General features: G+C 36.4%; 2 protein-coding genes, 1 long non-coding RNA gene and 2 pseudogenes across 3 annotated transcripts; 3 read left to right on the top strand and 2 right to left on the bottom strand.

Annotated features, from left to right (window-relative positions):
* Positions 1 to 3,641: 3,641 nt before the first annotated feature.
* Positions 3,642 to 4,139, bottom strand: LOC138941483 (uncharacterized). The gene has a single exon (XM_070311200.1). It carries the CDS (start codon positions 4,137 to 4,139, stop codon positions 3,642 to 3,644), a length of 498 nt encoding a protein of 165 aa, XP_070167301.1.
* Positions 4,140 to 5,200: 1,061 nt separating this feature from the next.
* On the bottom strand, positions 5,201 to 7,549 carry LOC138941471 (uncharacterized). The gene is made up of 3 exons (XM_070311176.1): positions 6,727 to 7,549; positions 6,049 to 6,537; positions 5,201 to 5,979 (listed from the first exon to the last, which is right to left on the bottom strand). The coding sequence occupies exons 1-3, from the start codon at positions 7,547 to 7,549 to the stop codon at positions 5,201 to 5,203; spliced, it is 2,091 nt and encodes a 696-aa protein (XP_070167277.1).
* Positions 7,550 to 7,606: 57 nt separating this feature from the next.
* LOC138941465 (uncharacterized) lies at positions 7,607 to 9,330 on the top strand (annotated as a pseudogene).
* A 67-nt stretch (positions 9,331 to 9,397) lies between these two features.
* On the top strand, positions 9,398 to 13,498 carry LOC138944746 (uncharacterized). The gene is made up of 3 exons (XR_011448861.1): positions 9,398 to 12,322; positions 12,712 to 12,865; positions 13,015 to 13,498. It is a non-coding gene; the product is annotated as an uncharacterized lncRNA (long non-coding RNA).
* An 820-nt stretch (positions 13,499 to 14,318) lies between these two features.
* LOC138941461 (peptidyl-prolyl cis-trans isomerase FKBP8-like) lies at positions 14,319 to 16,599 on the top strand (annotated as a pseudogene).
* The last annotated feature ends 2,695 nt before the right edge of the window (positions 16,600 to 19,294 follow it).

Genomic DNA, 19,294 nt, shown 5'->3' with positions numbered 1-19,294 from the left:
AAATCTCGTGGAATTTTTTGAAGATACGAAAAAGTTTTCATATGTATTATATGAAATTAGTTGCAGGCAGCATAAAAATCCCTAAAATATTCCTTCCTTCTGAAAGGGAGACTCGAGGTCCATCTATGAAACAAGGTGGCCTTGCAGATTCAAGGAATCCTTCATGGAGGCTTCCTCCGTCCTTAAAATAAGGAAGGACTATGAATACGGGTATTAATCAAATCTCCATATGGTTCATGTCCATGCTACATCCACTTTTCGATACTGTCCGTCATTTGTTTTATATCCGTGCTACATCCACTTTTCGATCTTTTCGATAGTGGTAGTACCACAGATTAATAGACAGATAGCCAAAGGCCTGCGTTAAGGCAAGACCGGCATTTCTTACTGATTTCAGCGCCATACCGTGGTTAGCGGCCAATACAGTAACTACGTTCTCAATCTTTACTTAGCAAATTTGCACTAAAGTATTTAATAATTATATTTATTTAAAATATTTATTTAAAATACTTTATTTTAAATAAAATATTTTTACGTATATCCGCATGTGCAATGGAATAAATTTCCTAAAATAAATTTTTCTTAGTCTTAAATGAATATAATGTAGAAAATATCTGCAATAAATTACTTTTACTTTTTTTTTTATTCTTGGAACAAAAATATCAAGCATTTAAGCAATCATACATTTTAATCAAATTATGCTTTTAATTTATAGCTTTTTATTATTAATTTATTTTTACTTATTAATTTAATTAATTTTTTGATTTATAAATTCGGTTGGATGCCCTTAGTGCGCACCTATGCACATTAAAGACTATTACATACAAATTTACACAAGCATAATTAAAACAATAAGATAATTAATATAATACTATAATAAGTCTTTAGAAAATAAATATATAACAATAGATACGCTCCGTTTGACGCTATTTTTGCTTCGAAAACCAAGATTCTTCGCCCTGATTACTCCATCAAATGCTTTGGAGTGCATCTATCGAATAATACAAAAATTTTTATAAAATTTTTACTGATTTAATTAATAAGATTTTTGCGATTAAAATAACACCAAACACCATAATATTTGGATAAATTTTAATTAGATGCAAATAAAAAATTTTTTTTACTTATCTAAGTAAAAATTATCCGAATTATATCGTATGTGATGTCATTTTAAGTATAAAAATCTCATAAATCCATTACAATTACTTTCAAAAAGGTAAAAGAAGAAATAAAAGTCTTAGTTTTTATTTCATAAAATATTTAAATTCATATAAATCATTAAAAACTTTTTTATTTTACATTTTATCCGTTTAAAAATAATTTTAATGGATTAATAAGATTTTTGCGATTAAAATAACATCAAACACGACATAAATCGGATTCTTCAAAATGTCAAACTATTTTATGAACAAATAAGTTGAATTTTGTGAAAAATAAAGAACAGGTTAAATTTTAAAAATCTTAAATAATTTTTTTAAATGAAATTTAATTAAAAATTTTTAAAGTACACTGTGTTAAGTAATAAAATTAAAAATATGTAATATGTGCAAAATATTTAAAAAGATTTATTTCACGTTTAAAACTCATGATCTTTTTTATCTTTAAAAAATGTAATTTTAATATTTAATATTTAATGATTTAATATATGTAATATATGCATTTTATATCTCTCTCACACACGCATGGGCGGATGCGTGCATGCGTATCTGTGTGATAAAATCTTATATGTATGAAATTATTATATATTAAAAATATATTTTTTAATAGAAATGTCTTTTTATTTAAAAAAATCTGAGTTTTAAATGTAAAATAAATTTTTTAAAGATAAAAAATAATTATTTGTATAACGCATTTATACACATCTAAAAAACATTTTTTATGTGTTAAAATTTAGGTCTTTTTGTAATAAATAAAAAGTAATTTAACTCACTATTTTAATGTTTTTAAAAATGTTTCCAAACTTTTTCAAAAACATTTTTAAAAGTATTTGTTTACTCTTTGGCGTTATTGGAACGCATGTCGTTTTTCGGTAGACTGTAGATTAATGTATAAATAATAAATAAAAAAGTATAAGATTTATAGTGAGCCAAAAGCCACTATAATTGTAATTTTACACAACTTTTTTATTATATAGGGTAAACCTGAATAAAAGGGAACCCCCCTCGTATGACCTTGATTTTGACATATGTTGTCGAGGTCATCGTCCTGAATCACCTTGACCTTGAAATAAGTTGCGGTCACGATCCGTTAAAAAGTTATTAACAATATAAATATTATAGATATAATTTACATTTTTGACACCGTATAGATAGAATCGCAAGTATATATGAACAGCCATAATAATACCGCACGCACATACACACACAGGGGGGGGGGGGTGCCAGTAGGCAGGGTGGACCTTGCTTTACAATGTAGCACATACTTTGTCAGTTGTAAAGCGAGGTCTGTCCTGCCTATTGGCGGGGTGGATGCGGGAGGGGAGCCAAAGGCCCTCCTTGCACCGCTCCGCGCGCGCGCGCGTCATGTGAAAATATGCGCAATTTTATGTCCCAAGCATCAGTCAGTCATTATCATTAATTGTTCATAACTTTGTAGTAAACAACGAGCGATGATTAAATTAGAAGAAAAAGTTATTCAGAATTCTGTCTTTGACAACGTATACCAAGGTTATTGAAATCGGTGAGGTCGCCCTTAATCTTAAGTTTTACTATTAAATCAATTAATTGTTTTCTGCTTTAACAAAAAAACTGTTCAATACATCAACGATTCACTGCTAATGATTTTCCTTCGTTCATACTTATACTATTTTTACATACATGTTAATTGTTTATGCCTTTTAAGAGGATGCCGGAGCGACGGGCGAATTCCGACGGATGAACGCTCTCATCTAAGTGTAACTAAAAGTGTCGGTATATTACCAAAACGCTTTATAGTTACATTACCGATATCATTATGTAGAGTAATGGAGTCAAGGATATGTGCATACTTTGGAAAGAGCAATAAAATATAAGATTTCGCATTGTGTTAAATATGTACAGGGACAGAAAATATGTTGAATTTCTATTCTATTTCTGTTCTACCGTCTCGTAGAAGCAATGACTTTACATAGATATCCGTTTGTGTCGCATAAATATTTTGAATACAAATCTATAATATTGCACATAAATTATCTCTTTTGATTTTATCATAGTATATATATATATATATATATATATATAAAATTCATATATTCATTATATTATGAATTCATTTTCAATTATTCATATATTATCATCATCTCATAATTATAATAAATGCCACCTAAGACTCTTGTCTGCTCGGTCGCATATTCTTAAACGACGCGTCAGAAAACATGATGGATTGCTTTACAAAAAATATTCCTCTCTGTGAGATTTATTGTCCGAGTTTGTCGCAGAGTTTCTAATTCATCCTATACAGAGAATTATCACAAATTTGCTATCATGCTCGTGGCCGCCTCACGGCAAGTCTTCGTGGCTCGCGCGGTGCTCGCGCGGTGCTCGCGCGCGGGTTTCACGTGCTCCGCGCGTGAGAATTCGTTCGCGTGTCTACCGGGTAGTTCGCGCGTTATTGTGGTGGTTTCTCGGACCGCCACAGAACCCCCTTGGTTGTATGGAAGCCTCCTAAGTGTTGAACCTGATTGGCGGGCGAGATACTCGTCCGCTTCTTGTCGTGGCTGGTCGTACTGTTGTTTCTTGGCTAGTGGCTTGTGGTCCTTCTTCTTCTTCTTCCATGGTGTATGCTGGTTTTAGCCTGTCTATTGATACGTTGACTGTTTTGTTGTTCATCCGTATTTTGTATGTTTTTTCGTTTCTGTTTAGAACTTCATAAGGTCCGTCGTATGGTAGTTGTAGTGGTCCTGATGGTGCGCTGTGTTGCACGAAAACCTTTGCTGCTTTGTCCATGTCTTTGTAGATGAACGTCGCTCGTTGTCCATGCCTTTTGATGGCTGGGCTGAGTTTTGTCATGATGCTTCGTAGTCTGTTCACGAGGCTGGTTTTGTCTTCTGTGTCATTGCTTTTTCCTGCCAAGAATTGTCCAGGTAATCTTATCGGTTCTCCGTAGACCAATTCTGCCGTTGTTGCGTTTATGTCTTCCTTCCAGGCGGCCCTGATGCCCATCAATACGACTGGGAGGATTTCTGTTCAGTCTTCTGTTTGATGGCATTTGATGGCTGCTTTTAAGTGCCTGTGGAAACGTTCTATCATCCCGTTAGCTGCCGGGTGGTATGCTGTTGTCCTTATATGTTTTGAGCCTGTCATTTGCGTTAGACGTTTGAAAAGATCTGCTTCGAATTGTCTTCCTTGGTCGGTCGTGATTCTTTCTGGAGCACCGAATCGCGCGATCCAGTTTATGAACAGGTGCTTTGCTATCGTTTCTGCCGTAATGTCTGTTAGTGGGATCGCCTCCGGCCATCTTGTGAAACGGTCTATTATGGTGAGGCAGTAGCGTTTGTTATTGGATGTTGGCATTGGTCCGACTATGTCCATGTGTATGTGCTGGAAGCGTCTTGTTGGTGGATCAAACTCTCCTATCGGTGCTATGTTATGTCGTGTGATTTTTGCTCGTTGGCATTGCATGCAAGTTTTGGCCCATCTGCTGCAATCCTGTTGTACTCTTGGCCATACATATCTTTGCGATATTAGTTTCGCTGATGCCTTTGCTCCTGGATGAGCTAGGCTGTGTAGGGAGTTGAATATTCTCCTCCTGAATTGTTGTGGCACGTATGGTCGTGTTATCGGTGTTGACGTGTCGCAGTACAATGTTGTTGTCGATCCCGGTATTGCGACTTTCGTGAGCAGCAGACTTTGTTTCTTTTTCGTCATCTCTTGCATTTCTGTGTCTTGCGCTTGTGCTTCTGCCAATTCTTCGAAATTAACTGCCTTTTCTATTGCTTCTACTCTGGAGAGGGTGTCGGCTATTACGTTTTCTTTCCCTGCTATGTGGCGAATGTCTGTTGTAAATTGGCCGATGTACTCCAAGTGTCGTGCTTGGCGTGGTGAGCTTCTTAGCGGATCTTGGTCAAATGCGTAGATGATTGGTTTATGGTCCGTGTATACAATGAACCGTCTCCCTTCTAGCATATGGCGGAAATGTTTGATCGCTGTGTATATAGCCAGTAGCTCTCGATCGTATGGACTGTACTTCGTTTGTGGTCTGCTGAGTTTTTTGCTTAGGAATGCTAGTGGTTGCCATTCCCTTTAACTTTCTGTTGAATGACCGCTCCTAGTGCTATGTCCGAGGCGTCCGTTGTTACGGTCAGTTCTGCTGTTGGATCTGGGTGTGCTAGGAGTGCTGCTCTAGATAGGCTGTTTTTGCAATTGACAAATGCTTCTTTCATTTCTGGCGTCCATTGGATTGGTTGTTGTCCTCTCTTCTTTGGTCCTCTTAATACTTCGCTCAATGTTGCTTGGTCCTTTGCTGCTCCTGGGATGAAACGTCTGTAGAAGTTGATGGTTCCCAGAAATTGTCGCATGTGTTTGACCTTCTTTGGAGAAGGGAAGTTTTTTATTGCTTCTACCTTCGCTGGTAGCGGTGTGGTGCCTTCTGCTGAGACCAGGTAGCCCAAGAATTTGACCTGTGCGGCTGCGAAGGTGCACTTGGCTGGGTTAATTCTCACCCCGTTGGTTTCTAGTCGGGTGAAAAGTTCCCTCATGTGCTTTTCGTGTTCTTTTTCTGTTGCTGATGCTACCAATATGTCATCTATGTATGCATAGCAGAAATCTAGTCCCCTTATTATTTCGTTAATGAATCTTTGGAAGGTTTGTGCTGCGTTTCGAAGTCCAAACGGCATGAATTTGAATTCGTATAGTCCAAATGGCGTGGTGATTGCTGTCTTCGGCACGTCTTCTTCATGTACCGGGATTTGGTTATATGCTCTCACTAGGTCGAGCGTTGAGAAAACTTTTTTCTTGTGCAGTGTTTGCGCGAAGTCCTCTATGTGCGGTATCGGATAACTATCTGGTATTGTGTGTTATTTAATCTTCTATAATCTCCGCACGGTCGCCACGCTTCTTTTCCCTTGGGCACCATGTGAAGTGGTGCTGACCATGGGCTTTTCGATGGCTGGATTATTCCTTTCTGCAGCAGTAGGTCGAATTCCGTCCTTGCGATGTGTAGTTTCTCTGGAGATAGTCTTCTTGGTCTGCATGCTTCTGGTTGTCCCGCTGTGGTTTGTATGTAATGGACTGTGTTGTGTTTGACTGTCTGGCTCCTTCCGTTTGGTCGCGTTATTCCTGGGTACTCTTACTATGCTGTCATACTTTGTTTCCCCAACTACTGCTTTGATGGAGTTTATTTTATGGTTGCTTTTTGATCCGTGTGCCGCGAGGCCTGTTTTTCCGTCGATTAGCTTCTTATTCCTTACATCCGGCAGGAGGTGATATTGCGATAAGAAGTCTGACCTTATTATTGGCTGTGTGACGTCGGCTATTATGAATAGCCATGGGAATGCCCTACGTAGCCCGAAGTCCGGTTGTATGGTTGTTGCTCCGTAGGTGGATATTGTTGATCCGTTTGCTGCAAATAGTTGATATGTTTCCGCCTGTTTCCGGCCTTGTGTTCTTGCCCGTGGGTAGACGGGCTTATGTTAGATAGTAGACACTTATGTCAGATCCGGTATCGATTAAATATCTTATTTTCGTCTTCCGGTCCGTCATATATAGGCGGCGTGGTTCTGAGCCTATGTCGCTTGCCGCCATCAGCGACTGGCTTCCTCGTTTTCCTTTTTGAACGAGCACGAGGTCGTGTATTTCTTGGCTTCTGCTCCGAAGCGTCGGTGGTAGTAGCAGATGCCTTCTCTTCTTGGTGTCCTGCTACGTTGTCGGTCTCTCGATTGGCTTCGTGGTCGTTTCCCTTGCTGTTCTCTTTGGAACTTCCTAGTCATTTTTGTGGCCTGTGTTGTCAAGGCAGCGACTTGATCTCTTAATGCATCTATTTGCGTTTCCCATGTCGTTCGTGCTGGCGTGACTACCCCTTGCATGGTTGCTACCTCCATTGGTCTATTGCCTATCTCATGTATTCTATCGGCCTGTTCTGCGACGTCTTCCAGTTTGTCTTGCGCCCGGATTGCTAAAATGGCCTGCATTTGCATTGGCAATCGACCTAGCCATAATGTACGCAGTAGTTCGTCCGAAATCGTTATGCCGGCCAAGGTTTTGAGGTGGCGGAGAAACTGCGAGAGCTTTCTATCTCCCAGCTCTTCATGTTCGAGGAGCTGTTTGATTCTTTGGTCCTGGGATGCCGTGAGTCTCTGAATTAAAGCCTTCTTTATCGCTTCGTACTTCTGTTTTAGTGGCGGCTGGGTGATGATGTCTTTGATTTCCCTGGCTTGCTTCGGCTCTATCTTTGAGAGGACGTATGCGTATCTCGTTGCGTCGTCTGTTATGTCGCATGAGATGAATGTTCCTTCCAGCTGCGCGAACCATAGCTCTGCGTCCTCCGGCCAGAATGGTGGTATTCTTATGCCGATCTTGTTGACGCTCGTGCTGTCGTCGTCGACGATGCTCGTCTTCTCCGGATCCCTTGGCATCTTCCGCGTCGGTGGTCACCAGTTGTGGGTATGTAGAGGCGTGTTCGCCTTCAGAAGATGGCGCGAGGGATAGGTCGAGCGTACAGAGGTGAAGTCAATCACGAGACTTCTTTTCTAAGTGTCAACGATAAAAATATATTTATAGTATATTTACAGTTCTTAAGTTACTAAGTTTAGGTGGCCCTGAAAAGGGCCGTTTACGGGCTAACGCTGAGGGCGTTCCCGCCAAGTGATACGTGGCTCAGTTCGGGTTATTTGGAGGGAACCGATGTATGAGAGCAAGGGTACGGGAACGTGTCGAAGCGCTGGTGGAATCCCGGGTGGCGTGTAGCTGCGTTCCTCGCAAGCTGCCTCTCCGTCTGCGTGGCCGTGTCCTGTGTGCTGTCTTCCCAATCGCTGTCCGATTGTGTGGAGTTGTCAGCCTGCGTCAGGGGCTGGTACTGCAGCCTGTGCACTCGTGTGGCCGGCTGTGATTGAGTTCCGCAATCTCGATGTAGGATCGGCGAGGCTGCAAGCGGTGATAAGAGCTGTGGCGGCAGGCCCCACGGCGTTGAGGGTGACGTGTAGCATCGTACCCGGACGTCCCACTGGCTTAGGAGGAAACGTGGAGGTCGGGTGTATTGCACCGGCGCCAGCTCAGTCCGGTGTAGTCTCCACTCTCGGTAGTCCGTGCACACTCGGTCGCTTGTAGATCCTAGAGTCTTTTCTTCCTCACAGGGTGGCTGCCGTCTAGTCCCGGGTGAAGTGGGAGGCAGCTGCGGTCGAGGAAGGCTCAGGTGGTCCTGCGGTAATACCGGAGGCAGCGTAGGCCGTCGCTATACCCAAAAGAATCCGTAAGCTCGGACTGACTATCGGGCAGGAGGTCCTTTCCGCAGTCAGAGCGAGCCGCGAATCAAAATCTTCTCGCCGTACGCCGTCTTATAAACCCCACTCACTGGATTTCACTTGCTGGCGCCCACTCCCGCTCGTGGCCGCCTCACGGCAAGTCTTCGTGGCTCGTGCGGTGCTCGCGCGCGGGTTTCACGTGCTCCGCGTGAGAATTCGTTCGCGTGTCTACCGGGTAGCTCGCGCGTTATTGTGGTGGTTTCTCGGACCGCCACAAATGTAACAGAATTGCACAAAAATTTGGGAGATAATTTATGCATTTCCCTATCTGCCTTCCATGCATTAACAGGATGCGATTTCAATTCTGCGTTTTTCCGAAAAGGAAAAAAACACCTATTTAACTTACTGCAAGGCTCTGATAAATTTATACAAGCACACATAGATGTAGGCAATTTTCCAAACTGTAAAAGCTCAGTGTTCGATGTTTTGGAAGAATTCGTATGTAAAATTTTAGGAAGTAAAGAAAGTAATAAGATTAATGAAGTACGACTAAAGATATTTATTGTACAAAGGTTTACAAATTTCACGATAATGAAAAACTCTTCCGCATTCATACCAAAAATTTCGATGCATCTATTTTGCCATCGTGTGAGTCTAAGTTGCGCCAGAATTTAAAAAGAACAGCGTACATTGCAAATGTTTGGAGAAATGCGCATCTTCGATGTCCCACGGAATTGTCTCCAAAAGAGTGTGGCTGGAAAGAAAATGACGAAACATATGATTTCAAATAGTTTGAGAGTGACCAATTACCGGCATCAGTTAATGATATAACATTTGATGAAGATCATAATGATGAAGAGGAAGAAATATATAACGAATATGATGACGAGTTCGCATTGGATGTGATGGAGGAGGAAATACAATATAATGAACCTCCTGTATATTATAACTTATGATTTTATTTTTATTGTAATTTTTGATTTTATATTTTTATTTTTGATTTTGTTTTAATTGTATTTTTATTTACTTTTGTGTACCATTTATAATAATATATTATAAATAATTTTTTTATTATAATTACCATAAAACTGTAAAGAAATTTAATTTTTATTAGAATCTATAATAAATAAAACTTTATATAAAACTTTAATTAGTTAAAACTTCAAAATTAATATTTTTGTTATTTTATACACTAAACTACCATTTCAGCTTTGCTGATATAGACTATGCATGGAAAATAATCCTTGAAATAGTATTGAGCGCTATGGTGCGTGCGACTGCCGCGCTCGCCGCGCTGCATCTTTAAACGCGTCAGTTAGACGTTTGAACACTCTGATGACTGGCTGACTGCGTTTTCTTACATTTTATACACTAAACTATCATTTCAAAAAATTTCAGCTTGGCTGATATAAGTCAACTGACTACATTTTTTTAACATGTTTACATGCGTAGCTGACGCATACCGAACAGGAGATAAAGTGGCTGACTGCATTTTTCTTATGTTTTATGCAGTAAACTAATATTTCAAAAAGTTTCAGCTTTGCTGATATAAGTCAAATATACTATTATTTTTTACATATTTCAGACTTTATCGTCCTGAATAAGTAGTGCAACAGCTGACGGCCATTTTGCTATGTTTTAACACAAATACTGTAAAAAAATGATAAACTCTGCATGTTGAAATGATGCAACAAAAAGTGTCGCTGCCTCCCGGACTATTAGCGTTTAGACGTACTCTTGAATGCCTCCTGCCAAATAGTAAAATTAACCCATTTCTGGGTTTTCTCTAGTGCTTTATATAGTCCTATGTTGCCTCACTACCGAGTGCCATATCGGGAATAGAAAAACTTTGGCGTCCGTAAGCTTGCCGTTCAATTATTACAACAATTTCGAGTGCGGCCGTGACGACGTCTTTGTCCGCCATTGCCCGCGGCTTTTGCAGCCAAATTCTCTCTGCTTTCTCGAGAGAACACCGTCTCTCTTCACTTTTTTCCTCCTCTACTCATCTCTCACATCCCTCCTGATTTTACCTTAATTTTCTTACTTTCCCACAGGAGGGATCCTTCGATCCACGCGGGATTGTTCTTGAATTTGCAAGTAAGTAATACTACTACTACTACTACTACTACGTCTACAATCCTCTCTAACAATGGACAAAGAAAACGAGAACCCTCAAGTTGAGGCCGCCCTTAACTCGTTTATCTCAGAAGCTCGTTCCTCGCCCTTTACAAACAAAAAAAATCGTCATAAACGTCCCGGGGGATAGAAGGTACATCCTCCTGCTATTAAGACTTGTCGCTCGGAATCGGATGAGAGCATTAACTCACACCCTGGCTCAGTTACCGGATCGATTTTCACACTGACAGATAACATTCGCAACAACCGTTATTTGGATGGTAATACCGGACGCTTCGACGTCCACGTTCAACGAATGTCGGACCCAGGGGTCCGCTCCATCCAATTTCCGCAAGAAGAATCATCCGTAGCCTTGACATTCAAAATATTCTCGAGATCAAAGGAATAGGATTCTCCAAAGTGTCAGTTTTCTTCAAATCCGGGAGTGCAGCTAACACCTTAGTATAAGATCAGAGGCTCGCTGCCAAAAACTTAGAAGCCTTTATTCCTCCTTTCCGTATTTCACGGAAGGCTATTATCAAGGACATGCCCCCTACATCTTACAGACCAGAGGATTCTAGAGACACTATCAGTAGCCCCATTAAAGTGGTAGCAGTTAACAGACTAAACCGTAGGATTTTAAGATCCTTTACCAACAATCCTCAAGAAGATGTTAACATGTCCAGCAGTTACGCTCTCAGTCCCGTCCTCTTTAACATTTACGTATCCAAATTTAACAAACACATCTTGGGAGGAATGCGATTTTGTCCAATTCGCGGACGACATTGCCATATTCGTCAGTTCTAGCATGATCGAAAATGCTCTCCTGGAATTGAAAAAATCGTGCAATATAAAGCCTTCAAGTTCCTCACCTCCAAAGGTTTTTCGGTTTCACCCTCTAAATCTTCTCTGGTCATATTCAAAAAACGCATCAACCCTTTAGCATATTTTATCAACGTGGGCAACTCTATCTTTGAATCTTCACCTTCTTGCAAATTTTTAGGGATCCACCTCGACTTTCGTCTTTCTGGAAAAGATCATATCCGTGCTGTCTCTGCTCGTTGCTCCAAATTATTTAACATTCTTAGCATCCTGAGAGGAACATAGTGGGGAGAGCTCCCGTTTGAATATCTACAAATCTCTAATCAAAGTACGGCTGTCTTACCTTTCTGTTCAATAATTACTCCTCAATGTACAACCTAGAAAAAATCTAATTCCGCGCTATACGCCTTTGCTTAGGACTCAGAAGAACCACTCCCACGAACATCTTCCTGGCCGAAGCCGGAGAGGATTCCCTAAAGCTTAGATTTAATTTCCTTTCCTTTACATATATTCTAAAAATCTTTTCTCTGGACTCTCATCTCCTCATAGACAAGCTCTACGCTCTTCTCTGGTATTCACGTAGGACACAGAAGGTCAACCCAACTAAAAAATTTCTTCTATTCAGGTTCTTCTGCAATCTCTTACGCAAGAATACAACCGTATACTCTCCATATATTCTCTTTCTCCTCATTTGCAATTACTATTCACGTCCTACTCCTTCTCTTCAATCTTTACCGCTGAAGCACTCGCCATACTTCATACATTAGAGTACATTCTAACTAACTCCACCCCCAGATCCATCATCTTCACCGACTCCCAAAGTGTTACCGAAGCTCTTCTCTCAATTAATCCAGCTCATTCATACAACTACATTATCTATGCCATAAAACAAAAACTTCATCAGATCAAAACAGCCGGCTTCGAGATCACCATTGTTTGGATCCCGGCACATATAGGCATCCTAGAAAACGAAACAGCCAGACTACCTGGCGAAAAAAGCCATCACCAAAGGTCAGTTGTCCCCAAAGCAGCTTCCTCACTCTAACTTTTACTCCATTCTTTGGAGGAAATACCAGGGTTGGGAAGTAACGCGTTACTTGTAACGCCGTTACCGTTACAGTTACTTTTTTCGGTAACTGTAACGGTAATGGCGTTACAAATTTTATTTGTAACGGAAAAAGTAACTTCGTTACATTTTTCGGTAACGAGTAACGAATTTAACAGTTACTTTTATCGTTACTTTTTTCAAATTTTTTGATTTATTTAAGATATTATTCTTGCTATTGTGCGTGATAAAATTTTTATCTTAACCGTAAAGCCGTAAGCAAATCGACCAATTAGCATTCTTATTATGTTGTAAAAATGCTTGAATGTGATTGATCAACTTATGGCTCTTGCAGACCAGTGCGATGACGCGACGCGCGATATCCAATGAGAGCTTTATTTTTTCGGAAAAGCAGAGCTCTCATTTACTACCAGTTCTAAGTACCTTGCAACGAAAATTATAGATTGCCATTCATTAGTTGAAGCTATTCAGTAAGGTTTAAATAAAAGGTAACTTATTAATTTGATTAATACATATGTTATTTAATTTTAAATAAGGATTTAATTGAAAAATATTATTTTATTTTAAACTATTGATTCAAAAGTATTAATTTCAATAAAACAAACAATGTCGCTTAATTTACTATATTTGATTTTAGATTTCTTACAATATTTGAAACAAAAGAATTAATAATAGCAGCATGTTTGCATCCAAAATTTAAGTTAAACTGGTTAACCGGAGAAAAAAGAAAACGTGCTGAAAATTACTTGGAGGATTTATTGGGAATCCGATCAACTAAAAATTCTTCAAAAGCTGGAAAATCTGACGATCACGATGATTTTTTCATTTTTGAGCAAAAAACGGTGCAAAATGAATCTGAATAAGAAGAATTGCAACGGTTTTTAAAATCAAATAATTGTAATATAGAAATGTTAAACGACTATCCAAAACTTAAAAAACTTTTTATTAAATATAATACAGCTCTACCAAGCAGTGCATCTGTAGAAAGAATGTTTAGCATCGGTGGCTCTGTATTAACACCACAAAGAGGGCATTTAAATGATGATACTATGGAGCAACAAATTTTATTAAAAATTAATAAAGAATTTCGATAAAATTTAATCATTTATTTTGTAATAAACCTTGAATGAAATCTTGCTTACAATTTTTTAAAAGTTTTTCTTATGCAAAATAATTTATTAGTTTGTATTGTATAAAAGTAACGGAAATTGTAACTACTCGTTACTTTTTAGTAACTGTAACGGTAACGAGTTACTTTTTAAAATTGGTAACGAGTAACGGTAACGAGTTACTTTTTAGAAAAAATAACGGTAACGGTAACGAGTTACTTTTATAAAGTAACTTTCCCAACCCTGGGAAATACATAGAAGACTCTAGCAAATTTCTAAAACTTCAAAACAAAAAGGAGCCAAGTACTTTAATTTATTTGAGGAAATCACCCTTAAATCCTGGTTTCACAAATTCAAACTTCGAGAGAGCATCGTTACTTGCTGCAGGATTAGATCTGATCACTACGCTCTCAATTACAGTCTACACCGATGCAATTTAGTTGCACATCCTTCTTGTTCGTGTGGCTCATCCAGACAAGACGTGGACCACGTTTTTAGGAGCTGCCCTCGCTTCAATGAACCAAGGACAAGGCTCTTATCTCAATTAAGGAAATACGAAAAAATTCCACCACTCAAGACGCAAGAAATTCTTAAAAATCCCTCCTCTGGGATTATTCACCCTCTCCACGCCTTTCTCAAATCCTCCAATCTAAATATATAACGCAATTTCTCCCTCCACTGATTTTTCACTCATATTTCAACCAGTTGTTGGCCGGAGTGTATCCATCATCCATCCTGCTTGGATCGAATGTGGCCATAGAAAAAGGAAGAAGTGGAGTGAATCTGTGCATTATGAATTATAACATATTTGTGATAAATACATTATTGGGAAATGATTATGAATAAATTGAAGGAATATTTGGAGATTTTGCCTGGCCATGTTTTCGATAACAATAAGCTAGTAATTATACGCGCGAACGCGCATTCATGTATATAATGTTTATTTGTATTTTATATATAAATATAATTAGTGCATAATTAATCTTTTAGGTTAATTTACAAATGACTAAAAGCAATGAGTTTATATTAATATAGCAAAATAAATCTTGTGAGAATTTTACCAAAAATATCATAAGAACAGCAGCATTGGATACACATTTTTATTATTTTGCTTTAAATAGAATAATAAAATGATAAAATCATATCAAAGCATTTCTATAGTGTATACAAACATTTTGTGGATCTGAAAATTACTCGCTACTTTTGGTTCTGAAAATGTGAATGTTTATTTATATTTTATATGTAAATGTACTTAATGCGTAATTAATATTTTTAGGTCATTTACAAATGGCTAAACAATAAGCTACATATTTATGTTAATATAGCAAAACAAATTTTGGGAATTCTATCAAAAATATTACATTATATACAGTTGATTTGAAACCATCAGAGTTAGAGCCTAAAATACAAATGTTAAATTAGTCAAAGAAGAGAAATAAGGTAATAATTTTGTGTATAAATTATATGATAAAGGTTATTTATTTTCTTAGAGACTAAATTCTCTAGAAACAAGACTTATTGTTAATCTATTTAACTTTTTTTGCATTTTTTATAATGGTTAAACTTATTTTTTAAAACAATGAGAAATGTAAAAATTAATAATTTATTTGAATAAAACTGTTTTTTGCAATATAATGTTATCGGAGACATTAGAACATTAGAATATCTGTCATCAACAAAAAGTAATTCAAATTGAAATCAAAATGAAGAAGAAGAATTTGTTAGTGATACTAAATTGCAGATTTTATTATAGAAACGTATAAAAAATTATAATAATTTGGCAGCTGCGTTGATTAAAACAGAAGCCTACGCAGTTTAGAAAGTGCAGTTTTAGAAAATGTGAAACATGGAGGTGCCAACTACAAAATGTTAAAGCACTACTTAGAAAAGGTATTGCAAAAATTCTAATCTTCTTTTTATTTACTATGTTTAATCTTTTTTTAAATAAGTTTTATATATTCTTGATTTATATTTTGTATGTAAGAAATTCAAATATGTGTGTATATATATATTATGTGTATCATAGAAACAATGCAAATATGTGTATATATGTATATTGTATGTATTGTAGGAAAAATATTGAGACACAAAGGGGAATATGCAAAAGCTTATGCAATCTCTTCCTCTCTTTTCACTGAATTCAAAAATTACATCCAGAAATGAAGATATTTGCTACAGAATTAATGACCTTAAAAGATAAAATTGCTAAAGATACAGAAAAAGATAAGCATCTAAATTACAAAATGTTAGGTGTAGTTGAAGATATTAGAAATCCATCAAAGGATATAAAAGCAAATGATAAAAGTAAAGTAAATAATATAAGATAAAAGTAAGCAATTAAGTAAATATAGGTACAAATAAAAGCAAATGATGGAAATAAGTAATTAAGTAAAAACAGGTGTTTTTCTTTTCTGCGTCTTTAGCAATTTTATCCTTTAAAGTCATTAATTCTGTAGTAAATATCTTCATTTCTGGATATAATTTTTGGATTCAGTAGAGTGAGAGAAACAGAGAAATTGCATAAACTTTTACATATTTCCCTTTATATCTCAATATTGTTCCTACGATACGCACAATATATATATATATATAGTTTTGGAAATGTGTGAATGTTTATTTATATTTTATATATAAATGTACTTAATGCGTAATTAATATTTTTAGGTCACTTACAAATGGCTAAACAATAAATTGCATATTTATGTTAATATAGTAAAAAAAATCTTGGGAATTCTATCATAAATATTACATTATATACATTTGATTTGAAAGCATCAGAGTTAGAGCCTGAAATAGAAATGTTGAGCATTAGTCAAAGAAGAGAAATAAGGTAATAATTTTGTTTATAAATTATAATAAAGGTTATTTATTTTCTTAGGGACTAAATTCTCTAGGGACAAGACTTATTGTTAATCTATTTAACTTTTTTTGATTTAATGGTTGAACATATTTTTTAAATCAATGAGAAATATAGAAATTGATGGTTTATTTGGATAGTGCCTTTTGCAATATGATGTTATCAGAGAGCATTAGAATATCTGTCATCGACAAAAAGTAATTCAAATTTGAATCAAAATGAGGAGGAAGAATTGGTTAGTGATACTAAATTGTAGATTTTATTAGAGGATCGTATAAAAGTTTATAATAATTTGGCAGCTGCGTTGGTTAAAACTGAAGCCTATGATGCAACTTTAGAAAATATGAAACATATGTTTGGAGGTGTCAACTACAAAATGTTAAAATACTACTTAGAAAAGGTATTGCAAAAATTCTAATCTTTTTATTTACAATATTTAATTTTTTTAAAGATAAGTTTTATATATTCTGGATTTATATTTTACATATGGAAAATTCAAATATGTATACCCAGTCAGCCAGGTCTGTTCTAACAGATATTGCCAAGTGCTTGCTACAAATTATTGTCAGCAAAAAGGCTACAAATTTGGTACAAGAGTTGTTATTACCGATTAAGCTGGCAGATTGCCGGCAAGAATCAAGCAAAGCTTGCTAACATAACTACACAGCAAATTGGCGGCAGAAACCGAGCAAAGCTTGCTGACATGACTGACATCAGATTGTCGGCAAAAACTGAGCAGGATCTAGAGTGCGCAATTTGATGGCAAATTGGCAGCAAAAACCGAACAAAATCTGCAGCTTATTACAAAGTATTATAAAATAGTTCAGTCGCTTATCGCTATGCGGCGCGTTATTCATTATCTATACCCGTATTCAAATTCTTGTCATGAGTGTATATAAAGCCTACAAAATACTATAATAATATTATAATATATATATTTCTATCAGTTCAATTTTTGACACAATTCTTATACAGGAAATCCAGATATTGAATTGATTTTTTGCAAATTGGACAGATAATTGTTCGATTTTCACTTATTCAAACAATTTCTGTCCAAAAAGATCTTTAATTTTATAAATTAAGTTATTTGAATTTACCTATATGTTTTAACATATTAATATATGGTTTTATATAATGTCTAATTATCTAATGGTCATTTTATGACCAAAACTTATCATCATTTTGTTACTTAGGGTTAAGGCTTTAAATCTATTTAAATATATACTTTTATATGAATGGCCAAAAGCTGCAGAATTTGTTCGGTTTTTGCTGACAATCTGCTATCAGATTGTCTTGTGCAGATCTTGCTCGATTTTTGCCATCAATTTGACATCAAATCATGTCAAGCTTTGCTCGGTTTTTGCCGTCAATTTGCTGTCAGGTTATGTCAACAAGCTTTGTCACCAAAACAAAAGCTTAATGCGGACACAGATGGCACTGGATTTGTTACCAAGTTTTGAGCGAATTTGATGCCAATTTGGCAACAATTTGTTATCAAATTGCTTACTGGGTTGTTGCCAAATTGACATCAAATTTGTTCAAAATTTGGTAACAAATCCAGTGCCATCTGTGTCCGCATTAAGCTTGTGTTTTGGTAACAAAGCTTGCTGACATAACCTGATAGCAAATTGACGGCAAAAACCGAGCAAAACTTGACACGACTTGACGTCAAATTGATGGCAAAAATCGAGCAAGATTTGCGCAAGACAATCTGACAGCAAATTGTCAGCAAAAACCGAACAAATTCTGCAGCTTTTGGCCATTCATATAAAATAGTATATTTAAATGGATTTAAAGTCTCAATCCTAAGTAATAAAATAATGATAAGTTTTGGTCATAAAATGACCATTAGATAATTAGACATTATATAGAATCATATATTAATGTGGTAAAACATATAGATGAATTTAAATAATATATTTAATAATAATTATTAGAACAATTTCTGTTCAAAAAGATCTTTAATTTATAAAATTAAAGATCTTTTTGGACAGAAATTGTTCGAATAAGTGAAAATCGAACAATTATCTGTCCGATTTGCTAAAAATCAATTCAATATCTGAATTTCCTGTATAAGAATTGTGTCAAAAATTGAACTGATAGAAATATATATATTATAATATTATTAGCATTTTGCAGGCTTTATATACACTCATGACAAGAATTTGAATACGAGTATAGATAATGAATAACACGCCGCATAGCGATAAGTGACTGAACTATTTTATAATACTTTGTAATAAGCTGCAGATTCTGTTCGGTTTTTGCTGCCAATTTGCCATCAGATTGCGCACTCCAGATCTTGCTCAGTTTTTGCAGACAATCTGATGTCAGTCATGTCAGCAAGCTTTGCTCGGTTTCTGTCCCCAATTTGCTAGTTATGTTAGCAAGCTTTGCTTGGTTCTTGCGGGCAATCTGCCAGTTTAATCGGTAATAACAACTCTTGTACCAAATTTGTAATCTTTTTGCTGACAATAATTTGTAGCAAGCACTTGACAATATCTGTTAGAACAGACATGGCTGACTGGGTCGTTTTCGCAAACATGGTCAGCGAACATCTTCCACAATCATTTTTCAACAATGTATTTATGATAAATATGTTAATTGACAATGCACGGATTTACTCAAATGTAAACATTCGCTCAGTTTCGCTTTATAATCTAACTTTGCTCAATATGACATCGATTAGAAGAAATAACTTCTCTTCCTTGCATTATTCCGCGATATTCTTAATAACTGTTAACCACTTTACTACTTTTCTTCTTGTGTTGCACTATTCCGCAATATATAAATATATTTAATAAATCAATAAATGCAAAAAATATTTGATCGCTTTTGTTTACATCATTTGCTAGAATACATTTTAGAAGGAAGTATATATTGTTAAAATGTATGCGTTTTTTCAATAGAATAGGCTTGTGTCACATTCATATTAAACATATGAATAAGAA

This window comes from Polyergus mexicanus, unplaced genomic scaffold, assembly GCF_030449975.1.
Source record: "Polyergus mexicanus isolate NDT 795.1 unplaced genomic scaffold, iyPolMexi1.0 SCAF_2, whole genome shotgun sequence".
Classification (NCBI taxonomy): domain Eukaryota; kingdom Metazoa; phylum Arthropoda; class Insecta; order Hymenoptera; family Formicidae; genus Polyergus; species Polyergus mexicanus.
This window is presented reverse-complemented; position numbering and strand designations above follow the sequence as displayed.